Here is a 16,681-nt window from a genome sequence, read left to right as displayed (position 1 = left end):
CAAAGACTTTCTCATTCACATCCTTTACCTCAAACACTAAATATCAGCAACGCCAACATTAAATTTACACAATCAGTACAAAACCTAGGTGTTACTCTGGACAGTACTCTCACATTGCACCAACATGTCATGAACATATGCAAGGCTGCATATCTTGAGCTGACATGCATCAGCTCAATTCGCAAATATCTTTTAGTTGATGCCACTAAAACACTTGTGTGTTCATTAGTACTTTCAAGACTGGACTAATGTAACTCAATTCTGTCTGGTTCATTTCAATATCTACTCCAGAAACTTCAAAAAGTTCAAAACACAGCTGCTCGGATCATACTTAGAGTACCACGATCAGAGCACACCTCCCCGCTGCTCAGTACCCTACACTGGCTATCCATTTGATCCAGAATCAAACACAAACTTTGTTCTCTGTGCTACATTTCACTTTCGGACTCTAGTCCAACATACCTATCCGACCTCACCCATGTGTACACACTAGCAAGATACTTATGCTCCTCTTCTGACAATCGTATACTCATTATTCCCACTTTGAAAACAAAGTCATATGGACAGCGTTCTTTTGCATACCAGGGCCCAGCAACGTGGAATGAATTGCCCACTGAACTTAGACACAAAGACACAGTGATCACTTTCAAGAGGGCTCTCAAGACTCACTTATTTCGACAGCAAGAACAAACTTAAAGACCTAATAATGTTTCCTACCTGAAATATTCTCAGCATGTTTTTTATTTTGTAATATTTTTCTAATTTCATGGTGTTTGTTTTTGTAATATTATTATGTTTTTTATCTTATAGGTGTTGTCTAATGTTGTAAAGCGCTTAGAGCTTCTAAAGATTAGGTGCTATACAAAGTCCTCATTATTATTATTATTATTATTATTATTGTTGTTATTATTATTATTATATTCATTCATGGAGCCAGGGGTGTTAACAAATTTCTTTTTGCCTCTCAAGGCATGATTTTGATAATCTGAGTTAAGTGCAGGTTTGATTACTATATGACAAACTGTTAAATAATTAAATATCCAGTGGTGGAACATTTTTCAAAAAACTTGGATGGGCACTGGGAAACCAGTCTGGAAGTTTTGGTTGTTTCTAGTCAGGTTGCCCAAGAAAGCTTTGTGGTTGGTCCAAATTTCCAAAGTCTGAATTGTACTATAATTTTGTTTTTACATATCACTTGCATTATACAAAGATTTAAACATTAAATCAAGTACAGCCTGGTTAGAGAACAAGGAATAATATCAAAATCTCATCTGAAATTTCATTTATTTATGTTTGTTCTGTTGTAATTGAAACTGTATCAGCTCAATAAAAGAGGTGAAATGATTAACTATATATTAATGAAGCAGGTTAACTATAAAATTTATTTGGCAATGCAACATTTTGTAAAGAAAAGAAAATGAATCTTGAATTCAGGCCATTACATATTACTTACAAAGTGAAGCAGATAACTTGAAATGCACAAATATTTATTTTTGCACTTCACAATCAAGCTTGTAAGTAAATAAATGGTTATTGGAACGTGTAGTGAGCCTTGTAATAATTACCTGTCAGGTATTCTCTAATGTAAATTACTCATTCTAATCCTTAATGAAAATTAGAGCTATAATAGGACATGTCAGTGAATACACATTATGACACTGTACAGTTTGATTGAGATACATTCAGGTCATACAGTCCATTAATACCTGGAATCAGAAATGGTAGCTTGAGTGCAGACAAACGGGACTCCTTACTTTAGTTTCATTTTTGTTTCATTTACATCCCTTGTTTAGTCACTGACTTGAGTACATTTTATTAGTTGTACTGGAAACTCTGACCAATGACAATTTGTTTTGCTTTGCTGATACCAGCGAACACATGAATAGGCAAATAGTGTAATGGCACTGCTTCTTGGAGCAATAAAATCAGAGCTAAGTTTACCTGTGCTTAAGAAATCAAGCACTGGCAGTCAGTGATATTATGATGTATAATTATCAGGCATAGATCACTCCTGACATGACAATGTTTTTAAAAAGTTCCATTGGATAAAAAAAGACTTGGAGCCCACTATTATCAATCCTTCATAAAAGCAAACACAGTACTAGTAAACTATCAAAAGCCAAAACTTGGTTGCTAGAAGCTAAAAATTTGTTGTCCTGGGCTGACATAGACCAAACTGTTTTACCGGTGTTATTGGAGCTCATAGTGTTAATTTGTTTTGTTTACAGCTGGTGAATGGATGCCTTACTGACGATGGAGATGCTTTTCTTTATGGAGCAAGAACTGTGTATAGAAACTTGACATTGAATTCAAAGGTAACCAATACACTGTAACTCATGATTCCTACAATAATTCATACAAAATACAGTCCAGAATCATAGGTCACACTATAAATGAGGGTGCAAGTTACTGAAGACCTCAAAAAATGAAGAAGGTGGTGCCATCCTGTCTAGACATTGAGAAGATTAGCAGCTCTGTTTAATGGCTGAATAATCATTTTATTATTTTCTAATGCAATTGCTACTTTTTAATATAATTATCTTTGTTTACAAGATAACCAATATCTGAAACATTGTTAGCAACATTTACATAAGATGTTTTAAACACACATCATTTGTACATGTACCTCATTGTGTACCTCTTAAACAATGTGTATAATGTCACTGCCATTGCACAATAAAAGGTTCGTTATTTAAAAAACTAGGGACATTTATTTTGTGAAACAAACTTCAATGTTGAAACTTGATTTTTCAAGATTGTTTTATTAGTAAAATATTGATGCAGTGTTTTCACTGCAGGTAATCTTCTGCTCATTCTTAAGCAAAAATCTCTGAGTGCCAATTTCGGAATTTTAAGTTCCTTATTAAAATTTGGAATTCATTTCTCAATAATGAACCATGTCTATGAAACAAAGTTTTGCATTCACCAAATACTCCTTTTGCTTGTTTGCCTTCCTATCTTTGATGATATTTGTGAATGACTAGGATAATTTAAGCTAGTATAATTATGTTCCTTATGTATGAGTGGTCATATGAAATGAGTTGGCCAAAGATGTTACCATTACTGTGACTGTTAGTTCGTATGCAGGGAGGATTTGTATGTCCATTACATTTTGTATTGGGGCCCCGAGTGGTCTAAAGCGCTCTCTGTCACGGATCACTGCCATCTCACCTCTGTCTGTGGGTTCGAGTCTCAGGCTTGGCCAATGTGGATATGTGAGAAAGCTTGCCAGTAGCTTCTTGTGGGTTGGTGGTTCTTTCTGGTGTTTTCCCGGGTTCTTCTTCCATCATTAATACTGGTCGCCATGTACAGCCTATCTTGTGCTGAAAAAATGGCGTTAAACCTTATAACAACAACATAACAACAACATTTTGTATTCCAGCCCCTTTATTTGATTTGATGCAAAAGACGTAATGTGAAAAGACTAAGTGGGTCTGCTTTTAATTAATTGTGAGAACACAGTAAATATGTCCACAAATCAGGGATCAAAATACATATATACTTACTGGGCATTTAAACAGAGTCTGTTCTAGAACTGAAACTTTAGGGTAAAATTTTCCCATAAGTAGGAAAAATTGGTTTGATTTGATATGGTGTGTTGTGGCACAGTAACACAAGTAGGTTATTTAGTGCCAAGGCAATTGGAGTAAAGTACCTTGCTCAAGGATGCAAATTGGTTGTCAGCTGTAGGATTTGGACCATGGTAGTCAGCTGTAGGATTTGGACCATGGTAGTCAGCTGTAAGATTTGGACCATAGACTTAAGTTGCGAGTATGGCATACCGACCACTAAGCCACCCTGGCTTATTTGAAAAAAATGTTAACTATTCTTAAATATTTTGAATATAGGAGGATTTTAATGAAGAAGTAATAGCAGGGCTTGAAAATGCAGTGTTATTCTCTAACACATTCTATGGCATTTTGGTATGCTTTTTTATATGCCCTCCACAAGCCAGAGTGTATTATGATGTAGTGTTGTCCATCCATCTGTCTGGTACCATTATTTTTTTCAGCACAATAACTCAAGCTGTTCACCATTTGCCGATTCCAATCTTTGTAGCTGGCTTGCACTGGGTGTAAAGAAGAACCCTATTAATTTTATGGTCAGAGGGTCAAAGGTCAAGCAAACTGGATGGTTTCTGCGCATTAACTTGAAGTTACCAAACTTTATAGAGTTTGGGAGTATAAAAGTAAATGGTCAAAGTCACTGCAACAGAAAGAATTTTTTCTTCTATACAATAACTTGAGTTCTTCATGATCTACAGTTACCAAACATTGTGGATGTCTTGTACTTGGGGTAGGGAAGAAGCCTATCAGTATCATCATAAAATAGTCAAAGGTCAATAAAATAGTCAGAGATCAAGGTCATTTTTAATGGTTTCTGCACAGTAACATTAAATTATCACTGACCAAAACCAAAATGGATGACTTGCACTGGGAGTAAGGAAATAATCTTGATTTTCAGTTCAAAAAGTCGAAAGGTCATGGTCACTGTTACTGAGAGGAGAAAACTGGTTTCAATGAAATGAGTTATTGACCATTTGCCTTCACCAAAGTTTGTGTAGTGCTTGCACTTACAGTATGGATGAGGCATATTGACATTTGGGTGAACAGGCCAAAGATCAGGGTCATTGTGGCTCAAAGAAAAATAGGTTTTGCAGAATAACTTTTGTTATAGACTAAGTTTCTGGACAAACTTTGTAGATGGTTTGAACTTGGGTAATAAAGAAACCTATAGATTCTGGGGTCTAAAGCTCAGAGGTCACAGTCTTGGTTGTGATGATAGTCATTGTCAGGCCAGGCTATGCCTGCTACTGTAAGCAACAGTAGACGGTACTGCCTGTGAATGTTAACAACAGTAGACGGTACTGCCTGTGACTGTTAGCAACAGTAGGACAGTACTGCCTGTGACTGTTAGCAACAGTAGATGGTACTTCCTGTGACTGTTAGCAACAGTAGACGGTACTGCCTGTGACTGTTAAGCCAGAGTGAACAGCTATACCTGGCTCCCTCTGTAAAGTCCTTTCTGGTGGTCAAGCAGATGTGCTCATTCTGCAGCTTTGAAGGCAGGTGACAAGAGATGTGTGGACATAGCAGGGCATCAGCTCAGTTGCAGTAGGAACTGATGGCCATCCACTACATCCAGAATTGTCTTGAGATGTCTTGACACTGTCATGCTACTGGATGCAGACAGGCCTTGTTGAGAATTCAGTCTGATACTGAAAACTACATGTATATTTTGCGTTTGATCTCTGTACCTTAAAGCCTATGTTTATTTTATGTTAGGATCCACATGTGGAGAGTTACACCATGGATGACATCGAGACCCAGCTTGGTATTAATCAGTATGGACTGGTAGCTCTGGCTCTGCTGCTTGGGTGTGATTACCTCCCAAATGGTGTTCCAGGGGTTGGGGTGGCCAGTGCCAGAAAACTTCTGCAGAGTCTTCAGGGATTCAACATTCTCAGCAGGTACACATGAATTTCACAACTCCAGGTATTCGTCATGACATGCTTTAAATCAAACGACTTCGTTTAAAATCTTTGTATTGAACAGTAATCTGGTTTTCATCATAGATGTACATTTTCCTGATTTTGTTGGATTTTCTGGCTTTTAGATAATGCTGACCAGGTTTTTCTCACTGGTTATACTGGCTGTTTAAAAAAGACCTTGTATTTCTAAGGTATTTTTAAAAGAACTTTTAATTCCCTTTATTTTGTGCATGATTGACGGGTGTAATCTGAATCATAGAGTATACAGCTTGATCTTACTTCAGATGAGCCCTGCTTGCTCCACTATGCTATTTTCACTTTCTGAACTTCAGCAGTCAATTGTAAAAAAAAAATGCTGTATATTTTATTATTCATTCATTGATTTGTCAGAAGTTAGTCTGTCGAAATTCATTTTCCCTATTTTAATATCTGCTAAGGGTAGTGTAGTTTAGACAGATTCAGGAAGATTTATTGACACAAGGGGGCAGCCACTTGGGTTAGCTGTGTACTTAGATCATGAACATTTTCCAATAGTTCAGTGTCACGGTACAAGAAAGTAACATTTAGGTATGCCAGCATTCTCTCCATTGTGCATGCTGCCAATGCAAACTTTACCTTATACCTGTCACTTGCTCCTAATTACATGATATCTGTCGAGTGACCCCGTATTTGTCCCCTGCATTCCTGTTTTTCATCAGAAATAACCATTATGATTGCATTTTTTGTAAATTGTTTTTGTTTTGATTGGTCAATTTGAATAATGCTTTAACAGATTAAAAGTGGCATAGTAAATAACTCATCATATATGTATGTCATGGCATATTGCAGAAATCAGAGGTCAAAAGTATTTCTGATTGTGTTTAAGAAAATAATTCCAAAAATGAGTAACAGATCGCAGTGCAGATAATATTTCATGCAAAAAAGGAGTAAGAAACAAATTTAACTTTGAATGGCTGCAGGAAAAGGACTTTAATGTAGATTATTAAAAAAAATATAGATCCCAAGATGCATCATGTGCACCATATGCAATGACAAGATTATACAAGGGTCCTCAGGAAAAATAGAAGTGTACAAATATTTAAGGGTAGAAAAACATCTATGAGAGCAAAAAGAACCCAACACAAGAAATATTTATTCAAAAGCTGCAGGACCAAAATGACAATTATAATTAGAAGTCTTGTTCACAAAAATGGACTTGTGAGGCAGAAGAAAAAGATATGTTAAAAAATGCACAAGAGCTATGTTTCAAAATAAGACAAAAATGTACATGAGTCATTGAAAATTCTTTATTTTGCCTACAATTGTGGCTGAATGTTTTAATTTTTTTCAGCTGTTTTATCTTTGCAGTTATTGGCTTACTAAAGAACTTTCATCAAATCCAGCAGTAAATAAAATATCTCCTCAACATTAGTTTCTCAGTAGTCTCCAAAAATATGACAGGAAGTGGCTAGAATTACTTTCAGATCATCTTGAAATTGTTCCTTGTGACCACCTTTGAGGCTTTATCGTTGCAGGTTACTTGCAGCTCAGTCTCATTCAGTGAGTTCATATTATTGTAAGAGATATATTTCTTCCAATATTACATAAATTCTTGACTAAAATCAGTGTTCCTTTTGATGAAGAGTGAACACTAAAGAAAGGTTTCGTTTCCAGTACAAGTGTTAAGCGTTAAGGTGAAGGAAAAATGGTTTGGAGTTAGACATCACTAATCCATTTTGTGATCTATTGCCATCAAAGTGCCAATAAACAATGACATCCAATAAGCTAGTCAACAAGGTTTACAGAAATTCTGTTGCTGATCTGCTTAATACCATTGGAAATTAAACAGCACTGAGTACTGCTACCAATGCAATAGATGACACAGACCAGTTGCTATAGTGGGTTACTAGAAACCTGGGTGATATCATTGTGCTATAACCTGGTAGTAATACAATATCGGCCATTGACTGTATACAGTAATGGCTAATTAGAGTGCAATGTAAAAACACATTATGGTAATGTCAGATACAGTGGCTTTAGTGTAAAGTTATCAGCTGGTGAACGCTAAAAATTACAGTCAATGATTATATATATGAAAAAATTAACACATCCTTTTCATAACTTTGGCCACATGATACTCAGTGCCTTTCAAATGTGTGTTTGTGTGTGTGTGTGTGTGTGTCTATATATATATATATATATATATATCTATGTGTGTGTGTGTGTGTGTGTGTATGTATGTATACAGTGTGACCCCGCTATAACACAAACTCTGATATAACATGGTCATGGTGTGGCTCCTGAAATTTTATATATGTGTATTTGTGTATTTTTTTCATACACAAAAAAAAACGTTTCTTTTGTAAAAGTATGAAAAAAAACAATGTTTATTATCATTTTGGGGAAGAGATCGCATTTGAATAATACAAGATGATCGAGGTGTGGTTCCTGAAATTTTATATGTATTTTTCTTGTACACAGTAAATGATTATATATGAAAAAATTAACAGATCCTTTTCATACACAAGAAAAATAGTTTTTTTCTTCTCAAAAGTTGAAAAATAATATTGAAAAAAGTTTATTCTGGGATCACATTAGGCTTTGCCAATATTGCAAACTGCAATTTTTGTTTTCCTTATTGGCAGCAAAATATACCATCTGGCAATTTTTTTATTTTATTGGCAACATTGTTGGCTGTTTAAACTGTTATATACAACCATTGGTTTAGAGTGGAAAAATTCAGAGGCCCCATGAAAGGAAGCCACAAACTTGATATAAAATGCACTGAAATTTATTCTTACATAAAAAAAATTGTTTGCCCATATTGACAAACCATTTTAACAGTGCATTATTATATCATAATCCGCTTATGTTGACATTTAGCATGAGTATATGTTGTGAGATAACCGCATTTTTTGTTGTTTGACATTTCTGGTACCGGAGATTAACTGGACAATGCATTATCTTGTAATCTATCTTTTGTCCACTCACTAGTAATTGATATATTTACATATACTCACATTTGTATGTGGATGGTAAGTAAAATTCCTCTTCATTTCACTCAGCATTAAATCCTTCAGAACACTCACATTTTCTGTAGTAATCCCTGTCATCAGACCAGAACACCTGCAACTCTATCATCTGTTGACCCCTTGTTAAATTTCTGATGCATGCGTGGAAGGCAGCATCACTCCGCTACCACAAATGTTATTACAAAACCGACAACAAAAAACAATCAACATCTTACTTGTTGGCCTATGCAATAGGCAGTGAGGAACAGTAACTGCAGTCGACCAAACAACTGCCAATTCTTTTTCTTTTCAAATGTACCCAGATAAAATAGTTTGCTGAAATTTCAAAGAAAACAGATTACCTTTGAAGCACTGATTGTTATGAAAATTTATTAAGCAAATTGAAAAATATCAGTCTCAATAATGCAATGCAATTATTTGATGTTGCCGCCACAATGAGAAACAGGCATTTGTTTGGTTCTCCAAAGCTGTCCTTTAGCAGTGACTTCAGTAACGCATGCACCCTTCATGAAAGAAAGCCGACTATAATCTTCAGTAAAAACAAAGAACTTTTCTTCAAAGGAAGTCAGTACCAAACTTAAATAAAAGCAATGGAATCTGTTGGATTTTTTCATTTTCCAACTTGTGGCGTGAAAGTTTTCTTTTTGCAGCAAAAACGTTTATGCTTAGAAATGCTACCAACAGTTACTTAAGATGCAAACTAACTTTTACAGACTTGGGACGTACTGAAAAGTAAATGTGCTTCATATTTGTTACGTAATTGTGCAGTGTTTTTCCACTGGGACGTACTGAAAAGTAAATGTGCTTCATCATTTGTTATGTAATTGTGCAATGTTTTTCCACTGAATTCAGACCTATGTGACCCATGACAAAATTATTGAATATTTTAATGTGTGTGTGCATATTTTTGATGGAATTATACTTGTATTGTAGATTCAGTGTATGTGACGAGATTTGTGTGTGAGAACACGGTGTTGATACTCTATTCATGCTATTCTTTAGACATGTATATATAAACAGTATACATGTATATGTACCAATCCGTGGTTCTCTGAATAAAATAAAATATATATGCCTTCTCTGTTTTCACTACAGGTGTATATTTCTCATTTAATATGCATCAATTTAAGATGACTGCTCCTGTGGCCTAGTGGTTAGAGCATCTGCCTCGGATGCAGGAGGTCATGGGTTCAATCCCCGGCCAAGTCATACCAAACACTTACAGAAATGGTACTAACAGCAGCCTTGCTTGGTGCTCAGCATTAAGAGGTTAGTGTTAGGACTGGTCAGCCTGGTGTCAGGATAATGTGACTGGGTGGGACATCATGATTCATGTCTGCGGCATGATGCCCCAGTGCTAGACATCACTATAAACTGCAACATTGCAGACATTGTAGCAATATGACTAAAAAATTGTTAAAGCTATGTTAAAAGTCCAAATCCAAATCAATTTAAGATGGTAATTGTGCCAATGAAGCATGTATTTTACTGCCTGCATTTATTACCTACCCCACCCCCACCCCCACCCCACAAATTTTTTGGGTACATGCATCATTTTCTTCAGCTAACTGACCTGGTTACTTAAAACATGGTTTGGTCTATAACACGGTCAGGTTGTATAGTTCGCATCTACCGTGTTAGCAGGGTCACACTGTCAGTGTGTGTATATATATGTGTGTGTGTTTGTGTATGTGTGTGTGTGTGTATATATATATATATATATATATATATATATATATATATATACACACACACACACACACACACATGTTTTTTACACCTCAAAATTACACCTTTTTATTTCCATTTAGTGAAATCTTTTAAATTTTTAGGTTGGTACCCCCAAATCGAAACCTTGAAATTTTTACTTCATAAATCGAAACCTTGAAATTTTTACTTCATAATGGCACTCCCCCATTCAGAATGGATATAAATAATGGAATATAAGGATAATCTACCATTATTGCATATTTTGAACACCCATGTATATAAAGAGATACAATCAAACCTATTCACAGCAGTCACCCATGGGAAAAGGCAAATGTGGCCTTTGTAGATGGGTGACCTCTGAAGGCAGATTCAGCTTTCAAACTTGGTTCATAATAAATCTGTTTATTGTGAACTGAATAGTACTAGAATTATTATTAGTAACTGTATTATTATTAGCAGTAATCGTATGCTACCAACATACATGTATTTAGTTTAGCTATTTAGCAGAAAAAAAATAACAAAATTTTATAAAATAAGTTCCACACAAGGATATTGTATTTTCCCTCGAGTCCATCATGAATATTACATTATAACTAAGCCTTATCTGCTGTCCAGCAAACGAATTGCTTTGATCCACTCCTGTAAGGATAAAACCCGCTGTGATTTTGAAGCCAATATGTTGACACTAGATTACGGTATGTACAATTGAAATATGAAATGTTTAAACATTGGTTCATGTATTTTACCTGTATATGTACCATGTCCTGCTCATCAAACAAATGATGTTTAATTTGCATAATTTGCACTGCTGATATGCTCCATTGACCATGAAAGACAGGGTGAAACCACTGCTTGGTTAAGAAACAAATGGCTGTTGACTGCAGAAGTCAGGTGACTGCTGATTACATGACATTTTTATAGGGAATATGCTGGGGGTTAGAATGGCTGTTGTGACCAGGTGATCGCTAAACTCCAGTGACCGTTAGGACAGGTTTGGGATGAGGGTAAAGAGGATTATAATTACTAAACTTTATAATTAGTATCTCGGAATGTAGAAAATAGAATTCATTTTAGCCCAGAAACTGCGTCATAGTTTTATTTGCAAGGGAAATATATTCTTTTACAGAATCCTTAGGTGGCTATAAAGCCTGAGTCACTTTTCTTGACAGGAAAAGACATTTTAAAAAATTCAGATCTATTTTTTTAAAGGACATTCCCCATTATAATGGTCTAATTACAGTTCTGAAGTGTAGATATTTCTTATGTAGCTCAAGAAATTAACTTGTAATTTTTGTATTAATTTGTAATTTTTGTGTTTGTAATTCCTTGGTGACTCATTTAGCATTACTTTTATTTGCTGTCAGCCCTTTTTTGACCTGGATTATATAATGTAGTCAAATTAATCTTTAAAATATATTTGTACAGTGTAAAAATTTATAGATAATATCTTTGAATCAGGTTCCTGAAGTGGCGACAGAATTCTGTTGATTTTGTTTGCTTTGATGGAAATGAAGAACTCGTCAGAAGGAAGGCTTTGCTTGTAGAAGGTTTTCCTCAACAAGAGGTAACAATTCCATGTATAAAGTGAATTATTTATTTAAAACATTGGATAAGATTTTGTAAGATAACATTTTAAAATTATGTCCTTATAGTAGTTTTTGTTTTGGCCATTCTAACCTTATGCCATGTAATTCATGCGGGGGGGGGGGTGCTGTATATATATCATGTTTGTCATTTGATTGCATATTTAGTCAGTAAATATTTATATTCAAACCCCATTATCTAGAGTTATTATATCATTTGATTCAATTGGATTTTATACCTTTATTTGATTTATTTTATTATTCCAAGGGAATATGATTTTTTAATGTACCCCAAAAAATAGTTTTGTGAAACTTCAAAGAAAACTGATTACCTTTGAAGCACTGATTGTTCTGTGTAAATACTAAGCAAATGAAACAAAAAAACAAAAAAGAAATTGGTTTCAATCACTACTCTACTACAAATATATGATATTACCACCGCAATGACAAACTGGCATTTTGCAGTGACTTCAATAACAAATGCATCTTCATAAAAGCAAGCAGATTACAATTTTCCATAAAAACAAAGTACCTTTCATCAAAGGAAGTCAGCACCAAACTTAAATAAAAGCAATGGAAGTGATTGTTGCATTTTACAAAGTGATTCAAACACTTTTATTGTGCTATGAAAGTTTCTTCTTTGCAGGAAAAATGTTTAGGCTTTCAATCACTACCACAGACGGCATTAAACACAAATTAAATTTTGAATCTTTTGAAACCATATATGTTTTGTCGCAAAGAAGTTTGTTAAACTTTTTTATTTTGTTTACATGTTTCCATTTCCCTGTTAACAGCCTTATCCTCTTGGAAGCCTTGGCAACATGTTAGCTGTCTCCAGCAGACAAAATACTGGGCAATGTACATGTGACATGTAAACAACTAAAGCCATGTGCTGCTGACAACCATGAATTTCTCATTGAATTATTTAGTGACAGGTGTTTTTTGACAATGGGATAGATCAAACAAAGACTAACATTTGTTTTTTCACATATGAGTTATTTGTGCTTTCTAACATGATGTGAATGATATATAAATCTTCTAACATGTGATCCATACTTGAAGTCATGGATTTTTTGCATACATGTACAGTACTTAACGCATTATGGATTCTTCTACAGAATTGTAAGTTGTAAGTACATACGTGTATTTCAGATTACTTTAATTAATCAAAATTTCAATTGTTTATATTCTGTCAGTGTAAATCCTACTTACTGACATCAGTTCATCTCTTACAAATTTCACTTGTATGTGAAATTTTATTTTTGTGTCTACATTCACTTAAGTCGGTAGTATTACCTTGGTAATAGGAATATCAAGATAAACATAGTACTTTATTATGAAAATGTAAGCATTTTTTTAAATTGGTGACTAATTATTGAGGTTGGTGATTTTTTGAGTGACAGCTTGATTAATGTTGTGTGACAACTTTATTAATGGCAGTTCCATCCCTGATTATGGCTACCAAATACTGTATAGATATGTGTGCAATCAGGCAATATGAAATATTTTATATTTCATTCGTTAAAAGGGTGAAAATGAATCAGACATGTAAAAGCTATTATTTTTTACCGAGGTTACAGAAACAAGTTTGGTTTATCAAATAGTTTTTAAATCTCATGGAATGAAATATATTTATAAAAAAGGATGGTGGAATGTTTATAATACGTGGCTAATATTTCATTGGTGGTTCAGGGCAAACAATATGACAAATTTTAAAATATATTGAGAAGACAAAGTGTAACAATGTTATATAGTGAACCCCTTCCAACTTATCAGACTTGTAGAAAAGTCTTGTAAAGGCAGTAAATTTCAATAAGTATCTGGGTTGGAGCTAGAATTTCCCAGGTAGTCACAAAATTTACCTCAGAGAAATATATACATATTTTTGTTTATCTAATATATTATCTGATATAACAAAAAATCCAGAACTATGGCATTTCCAGTATATACCCATTATTAACTGTTTTTGTTCATAATTCATCTCTTTCTCATAGAAATTCATTTTAAACATACATTGATATTATAAAATAAACTCTACTACTTTTCAAGTCCAGCTGAAAGGGGGGGTGTCATCTCAGTTACCTACCCTTGCCACCTCAAAGTGGCCACACCATATACAGGGTGTTAATCAGTGTTGCATCTTACTTGAATAGAACTTTAGTTCCATGCATCATGTATACAACCTTGAAAATACATTACAGTAATGGACATCAGCAGCTGTAAGGCAAATATCTGCAGACACAAGTCCCCAAAGTTTTAATCATGAAGTTTTTTGTTTTTATTATAGTGAATCACCATGTGAAACTTTTGGTGACCTTTGGTGATTTTGGTTATTATGTCTTTTTGTTGTTACTGCATATTCATTTTAAACACTTTTGTCAATTTCAGGTGATAGATGAGTTTCTAGACATCAAGGAGAAATGTCCTTCTGAAATTCCAAGTTGGAGAAGACCAGAGTTGGTTCCTTTACTGGTGATTAGCTTAGATTGTATGATTTTTCAAAAGTTTATTGAGATGATTGTATACATTGATCTAAATATGTGTATGACAGAACACAGAACAGGTGACAGTTATGAATAGTAAACCAAAACAAACATCATAATGTCACTACATATGTATACAGTATATCTTCAGTACTTTTTAGCACTACTGATCAAGACCAGAAATGTTATGGGATGGTCTTTAGTCTGTCACCTGTCCATCCATCTGTTGTTAGCATGTGTTTGTTATCCCTATACCTGCAAAACTACTTGGAGGATTGTCCTGAAACTTTGCACACATATTCAAACCATGGTCTAGTTGGTCCTAAATGAAGATGGTTCTGCTCATAAAGCCACTTGAAAATCTTGTTATTGCTGCTCCTCCTGAAAAGTTAGTCCTGTCAACATGGGGTTTTCACTAGAAGACTTTTTATGATGTCTAGTTGGTCCTAAATGAAAATGGTGCCAGTCTATGTCCAATATGATCACCCTGGCAGTCATCTTGAAAATTTTGTTATTGCATCTCCGGAGCAGAAATTCATATTGACATTTGGTTTTCTCCAAGACTTCTTATGATGTTTATTTGATCTTAAATGCAAATGGTGCCACTCAGACATCCAGTATTGAAAATGTCTTGAAAATTTTCTTGTTACTACTGATTCTGAATAGATAGTAGTATGAACAGGGGTATTTCACTTAAAGACTTGTTATGATTAATAGTTTGTCCTGAATGGAAATGATGCCAGTTGGACATCCAGTATTGCTATCGTAGTAGACATCTTGAAAATCTTGTCTTCACTACTTCTCCTGAATGAACAACCATATTATGATCAGGTTTTCAGTGAAGTCTTCTTATGATGTTGAGCTGGTTATAAATGAAAATGTGACTTCCAGTATGGCCACCACAATAGCCATATTGAAAATTTTGTTACTGTAATGTAATAATTTTTTTGTGTCCCAAGATTATGGTCCATTTAAAAATCATAGGTGTCCCAACACTTGTAGATGGAGAAAAAAAATTGTCAAGATTTTTGCAATGCAGCAGTGACGGCTCTTTGTTCATTTACCACATCAGTAAACTGTTACAAACAGTTGATTGTTTTTATGTCATGGTTTTGCATGTGCATATTTTCCAATTTTTCCAACATGAAATAAAATTAAGTAAATAAAAATTTCAGTTACTCAAGGGGTGCTTAGAGTTTACTTGATGACCTGTATTATATACAGAACAGTACATACATGATGCAAATTGTATATAGCATTACTTATATCCTTGTGATTACTAGCTGTATAGTTTGCTTTATTCATTGTTTTTACCAAATCTCGTTCTTCCAATTCACATGTGACTGCTCCGGTGGCCTAATGGTTAGAGCATCCACCTTGGATGCAGGAGGTCATGGGTTCGATCCCCAGCCGAGTCATATCAAAGACTTACAAAAATGGTATTAATAGCTGCCTCGCTTGGCGCTCGGCATTAAGAGCTAGTTTTAGGACTGGTTGGTCTGGTATCAGGATAATGTGACTGGGTGGGACATCATGCTATGTGTCTGTGACATGATGCCCCAGTGTTAGGCATCACTATAAATTGCCACTGCAGACATTGTAGTGATATGACTGAAAAAGTGTTAAAACTATGTTAAAAAACCAAATCACACACACACACACCAATTCACATGTAAACAAGCTGTCCGTTGCTATTTTATTTATTTTGACATGTGCTTGGGAGTTACCATTTTTCAGAGATATAAGTGATCCAACAAAGTGGTGTAAATCATTAAAAGACACACATCTTTAATTATGCAAGACACATACTAGCATATGGTGTTTTCATTTAACTGACCATCTTGAAAATCTTCTCATTTTAAATGGAAAGTCATTTTGACAGGAGATTTTTAATAGAAGAGTTCTTTTTATAGTATCTAGTTGGCTCTCAATGAAAATGATACAAAATGAACTTCATTGTGGTCACCATGGTGGCCATGTTGAAAATATTGTTATCTCAGCTCCTCCTGTTTTGTTAGGACATGGTTGGGCCTAAATGAAACTTACGCCAGTCACACATGCAGTATGGCTGCCATAATGGTTGTCATGAAAACGTTGCTGTTGTTACTTATCCTGAAAGGGGCCCTAAGTGGCCGAGTGGTCTAAAGCGCTCTCCATTACGGATCACTGCCATCTCATCTCTGTCTGCGTGGGTTCGAGTCTCAGGTTCAGCTAATGTGGGTACATGAGAAAGCTTGCCAGTAGCTTCTCGTGGGTCAGTGGTTCTTTCCGGGGTTTTCCCAGGTTCTTCCTCCACCATTAATTCTGGCCGCCATGTATAGCCTATCGCGTGCGGAAAAATGGCATTAAAACCTACAACAACAACAACAACCTATCCTGAATGGATGGTTATATTGACATGTG

General features: G+C 34.9%; 1 protein-coding gene across 1 annotated transcript in view; it reads left to right on the top strand.

Annotated features, from left to right (window-relative positions):
* Positions 1-16,681, top strand: part of LOC149785038 (uncharacterized) — a 47,303-nt gene that overhangs the window by 12,089 nt on the left and 18,533 nt on the right. Inside the window, exons 4-7 of the mRNA XM_089978744.1 lie at positions 2,229-2,315; positions 5,286-5,470; positions 11,671-11,776; positions 14,184-14,267. Coding sequence (XP_089834870.1) covers positions 2,229-2,315; positions 5,286-5,470; positions 11,671-11,776; positions 14,184-14,267 — 462 coding nt within the window. The remainder of the gene's footprint in view (positions 1-2,228; positions 2,316-5,285; positions 5,471-11,670; positions 11,777-14,183; positions 14,268-16,681) is intronic.

This window comes from Sinohyriopsis cumingii, chromosome 13 (assembly GCF_028554795.1).
Source record: "Sinohyriopsis cumingii isolate HCF-2022 chromosome 13, ASM2855479v2, whole genome shotgun sequence".
NCBI lineage: Eukaryota > Metazoa > Mollusca > Bivalvia > Unionida > Unionidae > Sinohyriopsis > Sinohyriopsis cumingii.
The sequence above is the reverse complement of the archived record's forward strand: the minus strand, read 5'-3'. Positions and strand labels throughout refer to the sequence as shown.